The sequence below is a fragment of the Chroicocephalus ridibundus genome, chromosome 7 (assembly GCF_963924245.1).
Source record: "Chroicocephalus ridibundus chromosome 7, bChrRid1.1, whole genome shotgun sequence".
In the NCBI taxonomy this organism is placed as follows: domain Eukaryota; kingdom Metazoa; phylum Chordata; class Aves; order Charadriiformes; family Laridae; genus Chroicocephalus; species Chroicocephalus ridibundus.
Window position 1 is genome coordinate 1,472,615 of NC_086290.1, and position 15,170 is coordinate 1,487,784.

The following is a 15,170-nucleotide window of genomic DNA, read 5'->3' on the forward strand; positions in this document are numbered from 1 at the left end:
TTCGGTTTTTTTAAAGTGTGATCCACTTTTGAACCATTTCAATCAGCAACATCAGCACCAGCCTTCCCCTTGCCCTGCTTCCTTCTTTTCCGAGCCTGTAAGGTTAATTTGTGTCCTGCTATTGAGGAGACCATCCAGGAGACCTGGAAGGACGTGCCCTATTGCCAGGCTTTGGTTGTTAACGCGGGGCCGGGCTGTCTCCAGGCCGGCACTTACAGAAGCGCTCAGGGAGGGCTGAGCATCCCTCCAGAACGGCAAACCAAGGGGCAGAGCACACGGCACCGCCGCGGAGTGAAGGAGAGGGCCCCGAAACACTATCTGCTTTTCTGCCATGTAATGTAAAAATAAAGTTTCTGTCAGGAGCTGCCTGGGATTACCGCCGGGGCTCGACCCGAGCGCAGGAGAGCCCTGCCGGGACTGCTGAGGGAGGCAGATGGCTGCCGGCATCGTAATTTGCTATTATACCCCAGCCGCTAAATTAGATCGTACAGCGAACAGCCATCTGCAGGAAAAAAAGAAGGGGTATATAACCTCAATTTGCATGAGATTAAATATTATTGGAATATTTTAAAGCCATACTAAGAAGAGTGTATTACAAGAGCTTGTGTTCCATTAAAGAATGGAGGACCACAAGCGACCTCCACAAATATCACCATTTCTGTTACGATGTGCATAATACCCTTCCGTGACTACGGCCCACCCATGCCTGGGCGTCTTGAGTCCTCTGAGCAAAGAGACTCGCGCCACCCAATTTGTGTTCCACGCTGAACCCCACTCCCAGCCCGAGGGCGTTCCCCACACCCCTCGTTTCCAAATGCGACTTTTGCATTTGGCCAAATAAAAATGCATTTAGTTCACACAGTGAGTCGGGCCGTGCAGTGTGAGTAACCTCCTCCTTGTCCTTAGCTACTGTCCCACCGCTTGGGGCACCTGTCTGTTTTTCCAGGCATGAGGTTACGCATAAGAACCCATTTGTGACAGCTAAAGACATGTGGAAAGCTGGATTTGTTTCATTCTACAGCAGGAGTGGGGCCAGAGGAGGCCCCGGAGATGCTGGGAGGGCTGGAGCCCCTCTGCTGTGGGGACAGGCTGAGAGAGCTGGGGGGGTTCAGCCTGGAGAAGAGAAGGCTCCGGGGAGACCTTCCAGCCCCTGCCAGGCCCTCAAGGGGCTCCAGGAAAGCTGGGGAGGGACTCTGGAGCAGGGAGGGGAGCCATGGGACGAGGGGGAAGGGTTTTACACTGACAGAGGGGAGATTGAGATGAGATGTGAGGCAGAAATTGTTTGCTGTGAGGGCGGTGAGCCCCTGGCCCAGGTTGCCCAGAGAAGCTGTGGCTGCCCCATCCCTGGAGGGGTTCAAGGCCAGGTTGGCCGGGGCTTGGAGCAACCTGGGCTGGTGGGAGGTGTCCCTGCCCAGGGCAGGGGGTGCCACTGGGGGGGCTTTAGGGTCCCTTCCCACCCAAACCATTCTGTGAATCTATACATATGAATCTGTACACATTCATATGATACATATGAAACTTCATATGAAATACGTACCTGAAGAGGGTTTCTTCCAGCTCTCCAGTGTTGATTCCCGAGCCGTGTCCATCAGTGTGATTTGGGGCAGGGGAGGGATGCCCCCCAGGGCAGGGCTTCACAGGGGATGCTGCAGCAGCCGAGCACAAGCCTGCGCGAGCCAGACGGAGCTTTTCATGGATGGGCTGAGGCAGAGGGACGGGAATGGGGATTCGAGGTTGGGATCAGCAAGGAAGGGACTCCTTGTGGAAAAGATACACGTCCTTCTTTCCATTTACCCCCCACCACCCCTCCAACGCCAGGGCCCTAAGGATGTGCCTACGTTCTACCCCCTATTATTCTGAGCCGCCTCGATTCCTGCTCCACCCACTCTTCAAATTAAAGGCTAAAATTTGTGTCCTCCACAGCAACAGAATCTGTCCAATATATAACAGCACCAGGCTGTGAGCACTGTGGTTTTCCATCTATTTGCCATATCTCCTGTTCCTGCTGTGGCGGTGGGACGCCCGCGCTCCCTTCCAGCCCTTCCACCCCTCGTACTGAGTCTGCGAGACACGGCGGTGACATTTGGCAGAACAAAAAGACTCACGCAGGCTAAAAGAGAGAAAAAAGTGTGTGTGTTTCCAGCTCTTCGGCTTCCCGTATAAATGCCTTTTCAAAGTTACAGTGCCAGAGAGCCGACCCTAGGTCATTTGTAGGCTGGTATGAGCTTCCTATTTGAAGTCTTGAATCATTAATTCTCCCCCAAATAAACTCACACCTTTTGAAAATGTGCAGTTAGGTCTGTTTCTGCTGGAATGTAGGCAGCTAAAAATATACCCAATTATTTCTGCTTGAAATGTCAGCACAGACAGGTCTGGAAATTATTCCCTTCCCATCACATCTTAGATAAACTCGCCCGGGTCTCCCTCCTGGGGGGAAGTTTTGTTTGCTCCTGAAAGCTGGGAGAGAAGGGGATGCGAATCCGGGCAGGGGTCAGGCTTCTCTGAAAAGTCAGGGGGGGAAGCCTGAGCTTTGTGGAGGAATTTCGGCTCTGTCCTGAGTCGGATTTCTCAGACTTCGGGACCAAAGGAGCTCGTTGGGCTGCAGCTCTCCCAGGGGCACCAGAAGCACAGGGTGAGCTCCTTCCCAGCCGGGGCAGCACCGGGGCACTCGCACCCCATTCCTCACGGCCAGAGCAAAAATCACACGCACAGCCAAAATCCTCCAAAGCGTTAAAAAAATACATATAATTCTTCTTCGGGAGAGCACGGGCGCTCTCTCCTGAGACAAAAACGGCTGTGCAGAGGGAAGAGGCGAGGGAGGAGAGGTCAGCCTTTCTTTTTTTTTTTTTTTTTGCAGGAAAACCTTTATTCTGCTTCTCTACATCTTTCCCAGCGCTAACGCACCCTGTAACTGCCTGCCCTGCCACCGGCCCGTCCCTCATCTCCCGCCCTCCGGTCTTAAGTCAGGATCAGGAGCAGAATCCCAATATCCCGAAAAATCGGTCAGGCTAATCGCGGTTGGAAACCTGGTCTCAGAGCAGCTTGAGCAAGGCAGGGGCCGGCGCCGGTAGCAGATATCTGTACTGATCTCAGCGACTTAACGGGAGACGGAGGAGCTGCCCATTTGCATTTGATCTGATTCAAGGCACGGCTCCCCTCCGGATCCTGCTCAGTTTAACGTGACAGCAGTGCTTCGACTCAATCCTCCCATGTTTAATTTATATCTAATAGGCGTTTTCCAGCGTTTCTCAGCCCGGCAGGCTCCCCGCGTAACACCTTGGGGATGCAATTTCCGAAGCCCGCAGAAGGCAGCGGCTCTGACACGCGCTGCCTCACCTTACCAGCTGCAAAGCGGTGGGTTTCCTCCGCGGGCAAAGTCCAGTGCCTGGGGAAGAAATTGCGTCGAGACCGCCGCTTCCTTAAGCCATTGCCAAGGGGATTCGTTGTTAACCTTCGCGAGCATTTCCTTACGACTGTGCAAAACTCTTTTGCAATTGCCTTCTAATTTAAGGAAAAATACCCCCGGAAGCAGCTCCTCCTGCGCCTTCCAGGGAAGGCTGCACCCCGGCCCCACCGAGACCTGCAGACCAGGGTCTGCATCCACAGGTGACCGGGGTGCCCGCGGTCCCGTCCCGGTGCCCGTCCCTGCACCCACCGTCTCCGTGCTCAGCCCATTGCCCCGTTACCCAGCCTGCCGGCGCCTCCCGTCAGCAGGGCTCCGCCGGGCCATCCTGCAGACTATTTCCACCCATACGGTTAAAGATCGGTGGTGCTGCATCCACTGGAGGCGAGCCATTCAAAAAGAAAAACGGGAAAAAAAAAAAAAAAGCAAAAGTGGAATATTTTCTGAAAAAAAAACAATTAGGAATAGGTACAATTTTGTACAACATGTTCCTGGGGAGCTTTTTATTTATTTACTTACTTGCTTAAATCCTTCATGCTGCTCATATCACAGAATCACAGGATGGTTTGGGTTGGAAAGGACCTTGAAGCCCACCCAGCGCCACCCCCCGCGCTGGGCAGGGACACCTCCCACCAGCCCAGCCACCGAATATCTCCTGGAGAACTCCTTCCAGCTCCTTGTCTGCCATGGGACAGGGGCTATGCCAATAAAAGCCAGTAAATCCCACGGGAATTGGCTTGTCCCGAGTCCTGGGGGGACATGGGGGTGCGGGACACATGCCAGCCCTCGCGGGGGGCTGTGGGAACTGGTGCGTAACCCCAGCACCATCACAACATTAAGCACTTAATTAGAAAACACCAGAATTGAACCTGCTTCCGCAGCCTGGGCTTGCTCCCCCTCCTCTCTCCACAGGAGTACAGTGGCATTTTTAATTATAAGATCCCATCACCTTTCCCCCCCCGCCCCATTCCTGCCTTTCTGTGCAGCTTTCTGTGCAGAGTTTTCTTTGGTGCCTTTGTCCCTTCCTGTTCAATGTCTCTCCTCCGGCTTTATTTATTGCACATAACTCAAACTTTATTCCAGGCAGAAAACTATAAATTTCCCCCCGTGTTCCTCTGTCACGCCTGTCATTATGTTATCGGAGTACTTCATAAAAGCTAATTGGTTTTTACCAAATCCCTGGGAGGCAAACAGATTTTATCTTCCCCTAATTTTACAGGCTGGAGTTTAAGACGGAGGAATTGAGGTCAAAAGTATTTTGAGAGCCCCGTTTAAAATATCTGTCGATGTGATCTATTGTAAGTCTTTGCGCTGTGTTGCATTTTATATGTTCAAACAAGGGCTCTGTCGCCTCCAGTCGCAGCTCTTTGGCAAACGACACCGTCGTGCATCACCCCAGCCAGCAGAGGCCGGCAGGACAGGCCAGTTCGACTGGGATATTGAAAAGCCCGCAAGAAAGAAACCGCACCTCTAAAGCATCAAAGTGCTGATATTGCTGAAAACACCTCGTTGTGTCCCAAAACTGGCCCGAGGAGCGGGGTGGAGCACCCGGGCGCCCGCAGCCCCCAGCCCTCCCTCGGCACAGCCTGGGGCTGGCCTTGGGAAATTCGGGTAATACTTCCATAAAGAAGGAAAACAAAATGAATGGGTTTGTTTCTGGCGTCGAAGAAAATACCCGGTCTGCCTGGAGCTGCCGTATTGCCACCGAATCAAATTTGTCCCACATGCAAAACAGAGAGGACTTTCTCATATTAAAATACTTACCCGTCTGTTGGAAGCATTTATCATCGATTTGAAAGCAAATTATACTTCAATCCTATTTGCCTTTATCTCGGTGGATCTGCAGTGGCAGTGCTGTTTCCCCCTCAGAAGCCCGTCCCTGCGCCCCGTGCCGCTGCCGTCCTGCCTGATGCACGGCTCCGTTTTGTGCCGGGAAAAAAAAAAAAGGCAGGATCTGGGCAAAGCCTTTTTTTGTGGGTTCAGCGGGACCCGCTCCCGCGGGGCTGCACCCCGGGAGGGGGCGGCTGAAGTCCCCCGGGCCAGCAGCACACCGAAGCCAGCCGGCAAGCAAGCATCCCGGGGGATGTGCAGCTCACCGGGACGCCGTGGCGTGCTCCCGGGGCGCCGGAGGAACCGCTGGAGGGGAATACGGCCAGGGGGTAGGAAATGAAGGACGGGGCCCCAAACACCTGGGGGAACCCCAGCGCTGCGATGTGAAGACATAGAGGGAGCTCCAGCCCTCCCTGAAGAGAGCAGCTGGTGCCCACTCAGGTCCTTCAAGACGGCGTCATTAATTACTATTGTGGCCACCTCTGGCAGAAGGGAGACCCATCGCTTTCATTTGTTTGAGCCTTTTTCAAAAGCAGGACGCCTTACCCTGGCCGGGAGGGGCGGGGGAGCCGCTCGGGACAGTAAAGGGGGATGCCGTGTACCGCGGGCTGCTCCTCGCCGCTCCCCGATCCCGATTTAGCACCAGACGCCGTGACGCACGCTGCTGCATGCATATTTGATGGCCACCTCCATCAACGCCAAAGCCCGGCCCCGTGAAGGCGAGCGGCACCCACACAGCATCCCCAGCTCCCCGGGGGTGGGCTCAGGGGGGGTAACCCAGCCTCTGCTCCTCCTCCCCGGGCTCCCCATCCACAAGCTCAGCATCTCTTTGACCAAAGGAGGAACTCTCACCTCGCTTGTCATAACGGCATCACCACATGAAGATTGTTAAGCTCTCCAGGACTGTCTCGACATCACTTGCAAACACAATGGGAGGGGAAAAGAAAGCCTCTTTGCACAGGCTCCACACGGAATGTAATTTAAAACCTACTGAACTGTTGCAAGAACAGTTTTGCAGTGTTACATGCTGAGACAGCACTTTTCATAAGAAGCGTCCAGAAGAGCCCTGCTGCAGTGAACAAGCTGCGGGGCCGAGGGCGATTCCTTACTGAAAGTCTTCCAGCGGCAGCGCCAGCCTTCTCCCAGTCAAGAGCCAATTCCTTTCGAAAATGCTGAATCCTTTGGAAAATGCTGAATCCTTTGTAAAATGCATCTCAGTCAAACACCGGAAAAACGGGCTGATGCCCCTGCGGCCCACGCTCTGTGAGCTCGCCTGGCCTTTGCCGTGAGGATCCCTCCCTGCCCGAAGAGCTGGGAGTCTCCGCGGGGCGGCAGCACCTCCTTTGGGGGCTGGAGCCCCCCAGCACCACGGGGCTCAGCCCGACCGGACCCCACACCGGCATCGGTCCACAGAGCCTGGCGCCCACCCGGGCACCGACGCGCGTCACTCCAATGCCAAGAGCAATGTTTAACAGGAACTCCAAACCGAATACCTCATTTATTTCCCTTCGTTAATGCTGCACTACAGGATTAATTGGGAAGTGAAGAGCTCAGAGCCGACGGCTGGGTGCTGCCGCCCTTCACACCCCCAGTTACCCAAACTTCCTATGAATATTCACGTACGAACAGCCCTTCCCACGGACGGGACAGGCTGGCGAAGCGTTGAACCATCACCCACTGGCTCTGGCTGGCAAAGCCCCAGCGCGAGCATCTCGTCCCTGGGGAGGGACGCTCTGCCGTCCCCCCTGCGCCCGGGGGCTGCGGGACACCACAGCCGCTGAGCCGGCTTCCTAGGGAGATAATGCCGTTCTTCTGCTAAACTCGGCTGCTTTTCAAAATTGAATCGTTTGAAAGCCATTACTAGAGATGTTTCCATGCAATATTCAGAAGACTACTTATCTCTGAGCTCGCTGAAGGCAGAGCAAGTCACCTGCGACGGTTACACGAGCAGATTCCTGCAGCTGAAGGAGTTCCTTCAATTTAACCTTCAAAATGAATTCCAGTGAACAACGGCAGCGCGTATAAAAAATAAAATAGGAATACAAAGCACAAGGAATGCTCTGACTCCCATCAGGAAGCATTAAAGGACCCCAGGCCAGGAATGGACTTTTCTGTTGGAACCAGGCGTAAGGTGATACAAAAGACAAATTCTGTCCAACCTCAATTTTTTTTCTTTTTTTTTTATGCTATGCTGGGCTAATTTACTTTAATTACTGTGCACAACCCCTTTCTTTTATCAAGATACAAGAAAGCACAACGTGAGTAACAGAGGAAATACCACAAAGTGAGAGAAAGAGGAGAGGAGAGGAGAGGAGAGGAGAGGAGAGGAGAGGAGAGGAGAGGAGAGGAGAGGAGAGGAGAGGAGAGGAGAGGAGAGGAGAGGAGAGGAGAGACAAGTTAAAACTACAAACATGAAAAATCCCCCATCACGTATCTCTGCTCATTAAATCCTCTCAGCTGACTGGTGCCAGCCCTGTTGCAATATATGGTTATTTAGGGAAAAGCCTGTCCTTTGGTATCGATCTTTTCCAAGCCATTGCTGCAGAGCCCCATTTCCCCCGTACCAAGCACGCTGGTGCCACTGCTTCCTCACATCAGATTTAGTGTCACGGGGCTGTTCGGAGCACTGTGGGCCACAATCAACCCTGTAATTCCCGCAGAGCTATGATATTTTTAAGTACCCTTTATTTATAGGCCCACTCGATGCTGTACAGTGCGCAGCTTCATATTGGTCCACCGGGAGAGCTGAACTTGGCCCACGGCAGCATCTCATCCCAACGGACAACAGATTTGCTGGCACTTGGAGGCAGCGAACAAGATCAGGGCAATTTAAAGATGGCCAAGAAGGTGGTAAATAGGGTCTTGTCTTATGTGAAGCCATACGAGCACAAACACAATTCCTGGTTTTCAGCCAAGTCGTTGGAAACTGCTTTCTCACGGAGACGGAGCCGAGGCAGGGGCTGGCGGAGGGAGGGGAACAGGAGGAGGTGACAAAGCCCAGGCAGCCGGGGTGGGAACGATGGCAACCCAAGGGAGCCTTGCTTTCTCAGGAACGCAGGCTGTAAAGAAATTAAGAAATGCTCACGTTAAACTTTGAACAATACGTACCTCCCGGTGTCGACGGCTTACCTGCCAGACAGCAAACTACCTCCATTTCCTAACAGAAAGAAGCCTTTGGTATATCATCACGTCTTCACAGAAATCACCGCATGCTCACCTGGACCTATAAACCACTAATCCCACCCATCACAGGTGCAGGGCTGTTATATGGCATGATAAACACAGAGAATTGTCCCCCTACCCCAGCTCCTGCACCATTGCTTTCCAAATTGCACCCCTCAAGCCTCCCCCTCCTGCTGCCCTTCCAGCATCCCTCCTGCTCCTTGTGCTGCAGGAGTGCGCGACCTGGTAGTGCTGGCTGAAGCCACCAGCTGCTCTGTCCCCATCGGACGTGGCTGTCACCCCAGAGTGACAGCAGGGTTTGAATTTGGTCAGAGAATCACGGAATGCTTTGGGTTGGAAGGGACCCTAAAGCCCAGCCAGTGGCACCCCCTGCCCTGGGCAGGGACACCTCCCACCAGCCCAGGTTGCTCCAAGCCCCGTCCAACCTGGCCTTGAACCCCTCCAGGGATGGGGCAGCCACAGCTTCTCTGGGCAACCTGGGCCAGGGGCTCACCCCCCTCACAGCAAACAATTTCTGCCTCACATCTCATCTCAGTCTCCCCTCTGTCAGTGGAAAACCCTTCCCCCTCGTCCCATGGCTCCCCTCCCTGCTCCAGAGTCCCTCCCCAGCTTTCCTGGAGCCCCTTGAGGGCCTGGAAGGGGCTGGAAGGTCTCCCCGGAGCCTTCTCTTCTCCAGGCTGAACCCCCCCAGCTCTCTCAGCCTGTCCCCACAGCAGAGGGGCTCCAGCCCTCCCAGCATCTCCGGGGCCTCCTCCTCCTCCATTTTCAGCAGATGCAAGCTGCCCACCCAGCTTTAGTAACAGATTAAAAGGGCAATTTCATCTCAGCCGCTTCCCAGTGCTGAAATGCAGATCTCATTAAATCCAACGATAAAATGATAACTCTTCCTGTAACTTGGGCGAGACCAGCACTGCGCTGACAGTCCTCATGAAACAGAAAGCCAAAACCAACACCCACCTTTTTTTTTTTTTAACTACAGCTTTACACCCAGAATTATGTGTAAATAGGAAGTAAACATAATAATTTGGTCTTTTTCTTGGGAACTGCACGGGGAAAAGCGTCACTCCAGCCTGACGGGCAGAGGAGCAGTGCCGGGAACGCTGCTCCGCCTTCTGCAAATGGGGAGTTATGCAACGAAGGAAGTTGTTCATCAATTTCCACTCACACCGATGCTCAGCCCGGGGATGTGAATTTCCTTTGGCAGGCCTGGAGGGATCAGCATCGCGGTCGGACCCGTGGCAGTGGCAGCTCCAGCAGCAGCGAGGGCGGTTGGTGATGGCAGAGGCTGCGGCAGCCGCGGGCAGGGATGGGGACGCTGGTGCCTCAGGGCAGGAGGAAACCATCTCCTGCGGGAGCATCCCAGGAGAATTTGGGAGTGCGCATGGCTGCATCTGGGGAAACACGTGGTATTTCACAGCATCACAAACTGGTCAGGGTCGGCAGGGACCCCTGGAGGTCACCCGGTCCCAGCCCCTGCCAGAGCAGGGTCCCCCAGAGCCGTCGGGCAGGAACGCGTCCAGGCGGGTTTGGGATCTCTGCAGAGCAGGAGACTCCACACCTCTCTGGGCAGCCTGGGCCAGGGCTCGGGCACCCTCCCAGGAAAGGAGTTTTCCCTCCTGTGGGGCTGGAAGTTGCCGTGTCCCGGTTTGTGCCCGTTGCCCCTTGTCCTGTGCGCGGGCACCACTGAGAAGAGTCTGGCCCCCCGCTCTTGCCCCCCGCCCTGTAGCTGTGGCTGGGCATTGAGGAGATCCCTCTCAGGCTGCTCCTCTCCAGCGGAACAGCCCCAGGGCTCTCCGCCTGTCCTCAGCACAGAGATGCTCCGCTCCCTCAGCATCTCCGCAGCCTCCGCCGGACTCTCTCCAGCAGTTCCCCGTCCTTCTGGAAGCGGGGAGCCCAGCCCTGGGCCCAGAGCTGCAGCTGTGGCCCCCCCGGGGCAGGGCAGAGCAGAGGGGGAGGATGGCCTCCCTCCACCTGCTGGCCAGGCTCCTGTTAATGCCCCCCGGGACACCACTGGCCTCCTTGGCCACAAGGGCACATTGCTGGCTCATTGCAGGGCTCATGTAAATCTCGCTGCTGAAGACAGCTGGTCGGTATTTATTAAAAGAGCCTCTGAGTAATTCAGAAGAGATCCTGGGTTATTTACTGAAGATGTGCAGAAATATCGATGTGAAATAATGACAGGGACTGAGGCAGATGGGCCAGGCAGGAACCCAACCACGGCATGAAACGTGCACCCGTCTCCTCGGAGGGAGCTCCGGTGCCCAGGGACGGGAGGGCATCGGGCAGAGACGGCAAAGGTGAAGGGAAGGCAAATCAGCGACAAAGACAGAAAGAGGATTTGACTTCCACAGCAAAGCCAAATTTCTGCAAAACATGCCTGAATCTCTGCTGCATGCGCTTATTATCCCCATTCTAATTCAAAAAGTTCCCTCTGAGGCAGCACCAAGGGATTAGGATCCACTTCTATTTTTAGGAGAGACAATAATAATGACATCATTAATACACATATAAGGTCTTAATTTACCTACGGCATGCCTCTTTTGTTTCCTTGCCTTATCGTAATCGTGTTAGACTCACGGTCTGCAGTGAAGCGTTATCAGGGACCTACCCAGTACATCATTAGAAAAAAATAGAGCGGTTACCAAAAATAATTACTTTTAGGGCTAGAAAGTTGGGGGGGAGGGAACGAAAAAAAAAAACAAAACAAAACCCAAAATCGAGCCCTGTCAACATTACAAACCCACCACCCGAACTCTGAGGGCTGTTATTCCGTGCGAATGACGCAGAACTGGAAATGCCCCCCGCGACAGCGCCAGGGAGGCAAGCGCAGGCGCGGGGGCAGGCACGTGTATGGGAATAAACACGGGGCAGGAGAAGGCAAAGGAACGCAATACCCGCCAGCGCGCTGGCAGCTCGGAGTGAGCGCTGGCTTTGGAGACAGCTTCCCTCGCGGTTCACATACAGAGGATCAGAAGGGGAAAATCCCCTCCCAGCTTCTGCTACCGATTTCCTCCCAGTCCCCGGGGGCCGGTCGCCGTCCCTCGCTCCCAGACGTTCTGCGCGTCTTTTCTGAAACCAATCCTGCCTGGTACCGGGGCAGCCTCTGTCAACGCGCCTCCTTATAAATACTTCAGTTGCTTCTGCGTCGCTCACTCCTCAGTTTACCGGATTTCACTGTATTTTCTGGCCGCCCGCGCAAGCGGGGGCAGCCTGCGGTTTGCTGGGTGCCCGACCAGGACACATGGAGCCCCTCACCTTGGCCTCGGGCAGCCCGCAGCGCAGCCAGCCAGAAGTAATGGCTACGGGGGTAAAAATCCGGGTGGTACAGGAGTCTCCCGAGGCACCGATGGGCTGGGAGGAAAGCCTGCGAGGCGCTGGTCTTGCCCGTGGGCTAGTGCGCGACTGCCCCAGCACCCCCCTCACCCCTGAAACGCTGTCTAAAGCCCGTGTCTCCTAAGAGAGGGGCTTTGGCTTCCACAGCCCTTGCGGCCAGCCTGGTACGACTAGGGCGGAGCACCCGGCTTGTCCAAGGCGTGCAGGGGACACGACCAGCAAACGCCAGGAGCAAGAGACCACAAGATGCATGAGGATGGAAAGACCTGAGCCAGACCCACAGCCTCCGGGCAGCTGGCACGTGCGACAGGGAGGATGACTACCACCGTCCGCAGGGGGAAATGCGGGGGCGTGACGATACCAGCAAACACTACTATCACTTGCCACTATATCTATTACTATCTATATCTATATATCTATACCTATTTCTATATCTGTATATCTATACATCTATATCTATTTTTATATCTATTTCTATATCTGTATATCTATACATCTATATCTATTTTTATATCTATTTCTATATCTGTATATCTATACATCTATATTTTTATATCGATTTCTATATCTATATCTGTATCTATATCTATATATCTATATCTATTTTTATATCTATTTCTATATCTATATCTGTATCTATATCTATATCTCTATTTCTATATCTATATCTCTATTTTGATTTTATATATATCTATCTATCTTTATCATGTCCATTTTCTTTAATAATAAACACTATTCCCTATCCCCTGACTCAGGACAGAATGAAGAGCGCGACCAGTGGAAGAGAATTCATTGAAAAATGACTTCATTGAAATTCACTGAAAACTCGTTGAAAAAACAAAAATCCTGATTCACAAGGAAGGTCAGTAGTTACACGGACATGAAGAATATATCGCATTAAAGACGCTGTGGCGTCGGTTAGAAGAAATACAGTTTGTGCGCTGGGATGCGCGCTAGTGGACGGTTGCTTTTCTCACCTGTATCTAACGCAGGATTCCTGAGGCACTGATGGAGTAATTTCTTACACCCACGGTAAGAAGGAAGAGCTCAAGTAGCACAGGATTTTCTCTGCTTCCTTTTAGTTTAAAATTAAGAGTGAGCACTGAAGTGCAAAAGCACCAGGAAGGAAATACGTGCTTTGTTGGCTCCTTTTGGGACTTGTATCTTCAGAGCTTTCAAAAACATTTCCTACGTTGTTTTAAACGCATAGGGTATAAATCCTTCCTTCCAGCCTGCGTCTGCACCTATGAAATGCCAAAAACCTTTACTATAACTCAAATGAAAATGATTTAAAATACATTTTTCTCACTTCTCAGAGGTGTTCTAGAAATGCGCCGTTCACATTACAGCTCCTGGGATTTCATAATCGCACTGAATTTTCATTCCTGCATGTCCAGGTTTGATTAGAAGCCAGGACCTGGAGACCCTCTACTTCCCTCGCTGGGGAGGCCGGGACCCAGCTGACGGCGAGAACAGAAAACCTTGCAGGAGAAGCAGCAAACAGCTTTCAAGGCCGGCTCTTTGCAACTTCAAGAATGAAAAGGAACAAACCCAAGGTCACAGACAATATTCTTTCTAGCTGCTCCTCCTAACGGTCCCTGCGAAGGGCTGACACTGAAGAAGGGGAACAGTTCACGAGGCTTTTCTTGGTGCGGTTGTTTTTCAAAGCAGCCTCCAGGGACGGGGCTGGGAGGACGTGCCGGAGGAGTTTTTGCATCTCCCTTTGGAACCTGAGACCATCCAAAGTGGGAACGACTTTGCCGCCCTTGCAAGCAGGACCAGCCTCTGCGTCCCACCACCGCGTCTCACCCATCCCTCCCTCCCAGAGGCGCGCTGACACAAAGGGGGCAGCAAATGTGGATGCCCCTTCCCTGGAAGTGTGGCTGCCCCATCCCTGGAGGGGTTCAAGGCCAGGTTGGACGGGGCTTGGAGCAACCTGGGCTGGTGGGAGGTGTCCCTGCCCAGGGCAGGGGCTGGCACTGGGGGGGCTTTAAGGTCCCTTCCAACCCAAACCATTCTGTGATTCTATGAAACAGACCTGCTCCTTCCCATGCCAAGTGGGTACCGGTCCCCACCACCAGGCCACGAGGTCCTCTCCAGAGCCTTTCCAGCCAGGCTGTGCTCAGACGGCAGCGCTGGTCCTGCACCCTGGGTCTTCCCTCTGGAAACCTGGGGTCAAGTGAGGTGGACAGCAGCAGCACCAAGGTCCATCGCTGGGTACCTGCTCACGTCTGGGGAGCTCACCACCGTCCCAGAGGAACCTGTGGAACCACTTGCTCTTCTGCTGCGATTCCCAGGCTGGGCTCTGGCTCCTTTGACCCGTTTGTGCTACATTGCCAGAAGAAACTACAGCAAATTTTGGAGGTAAAAGAATTAGTGTTGGGTGTTGGTTGTTTTCCCCATGGGGAACGCCACCATCGCGTGGAAAGCACATACCAGCCGGGTGTCCCCTGTCCCCTGCTCCCCAGGGACCCCACAGAGCCACCACCCGCTCTTCACCCAAACCCCCGGGTTGGGGCACAAGGCTCTGCCAGGGGAAGGACTGTTTAACAGCTTAACAAAACCATGCGTTTAAAGCCAGGTGAATAGAAAAGAGGACATTTGTGCACAAATAGTCTCAGACATTCGAGAACTCCTTCACTTTCTCACCTGGGAGACTTTCACGCTCGCTGGTCCAGGCTTTTGTGCGTCCCTCCCCGGGAGCCGGCTCTACTGCGGCCCAGGACGCACTTTAAGGTTAAAGGCACTTTATTACGCAGTCGTACGCTCTGACTGCTGATGTTCTGGGAGCAACGCTGGGCTAGTGAGAAGCAACCGGCTGACAAAAACGTATTGCTTTATCAAGATATAAAGCTTACCTGCGCAGGGCAGGCTGCACTTGATCTGTTAGGGCAGAAAGAGATAGAAGAAGGAGGAAGGAAAAAAAGTGTAGATCTGGAAGGGATGGGATGTGAAACACACGTCACAGGATGACGATAGGACTGGATGAACAACGAAGGCGGGAACGTGGGAAATAATGAGTTGGGGGCCCACGTTTTTGGTTGGCGGGAACTTATCCTTTATTCTCTTCCCTGCAGCCTCCTGCCCAAACTCCGCAGGACAATATCCCGATTTCAGTACAACTCCTCAAAAGCCTGGAAGCACCACTGGAGAACCAGATCATTTTATGCACTCACACGGGAACTGGCTGAAATAAAACGTACAGCAGAGAGAGGTGTTTCGCATTCATACGGATTTCGCGTCCTGTGAGACTCCTTTTCCGTGCAGGGAAGAGCCTCCAGCGGAGAGGAGCTCCCTCCAGCCTGGGGGGTGAGGCTACACCCCACACCGCTGCTTTGAAAAACCACTATTTTGCAGCCAAATCCTGCCAAAGTCCCCCTTTGTACACCAAAGGGCTGTATCAGCTCCTGCGCGGGGAGCG

General features: G+C 53.5%; 1 protein-coding gene across 1 annotated transcript in view; it reads right to left on the reverse strand.

The window, feature by feature from the left end:
* Positions 1-7,726: 7,726 nt before the first annotated feature.
* GALNT13 (polypeptide N-acetylgalactosaminyltransferase 13) overlaps positions 7,727-15,170 on the reverse strand; it is a 141,641-nt gene continuing 134,197 nt past the window's right edge. Inside the window, exons 13-14 of the mRNA XM_063341674.1 lie at positions 9,582-9,807; positions 7,727-8,292 (exon numbers count right to left, since the gene is read on the reverse strand). Of these exons, the coding sequence (XP_063197744.1) occupies positions 8,168-8,292; positions 9,582-9,807 (351 nt within the window). The 3' untranslated portion in view covers positions 7,727-8,167. The remainder of the gene's footprint in view (positions 8,293-9,581; positions 9,808-15,170) is intronic.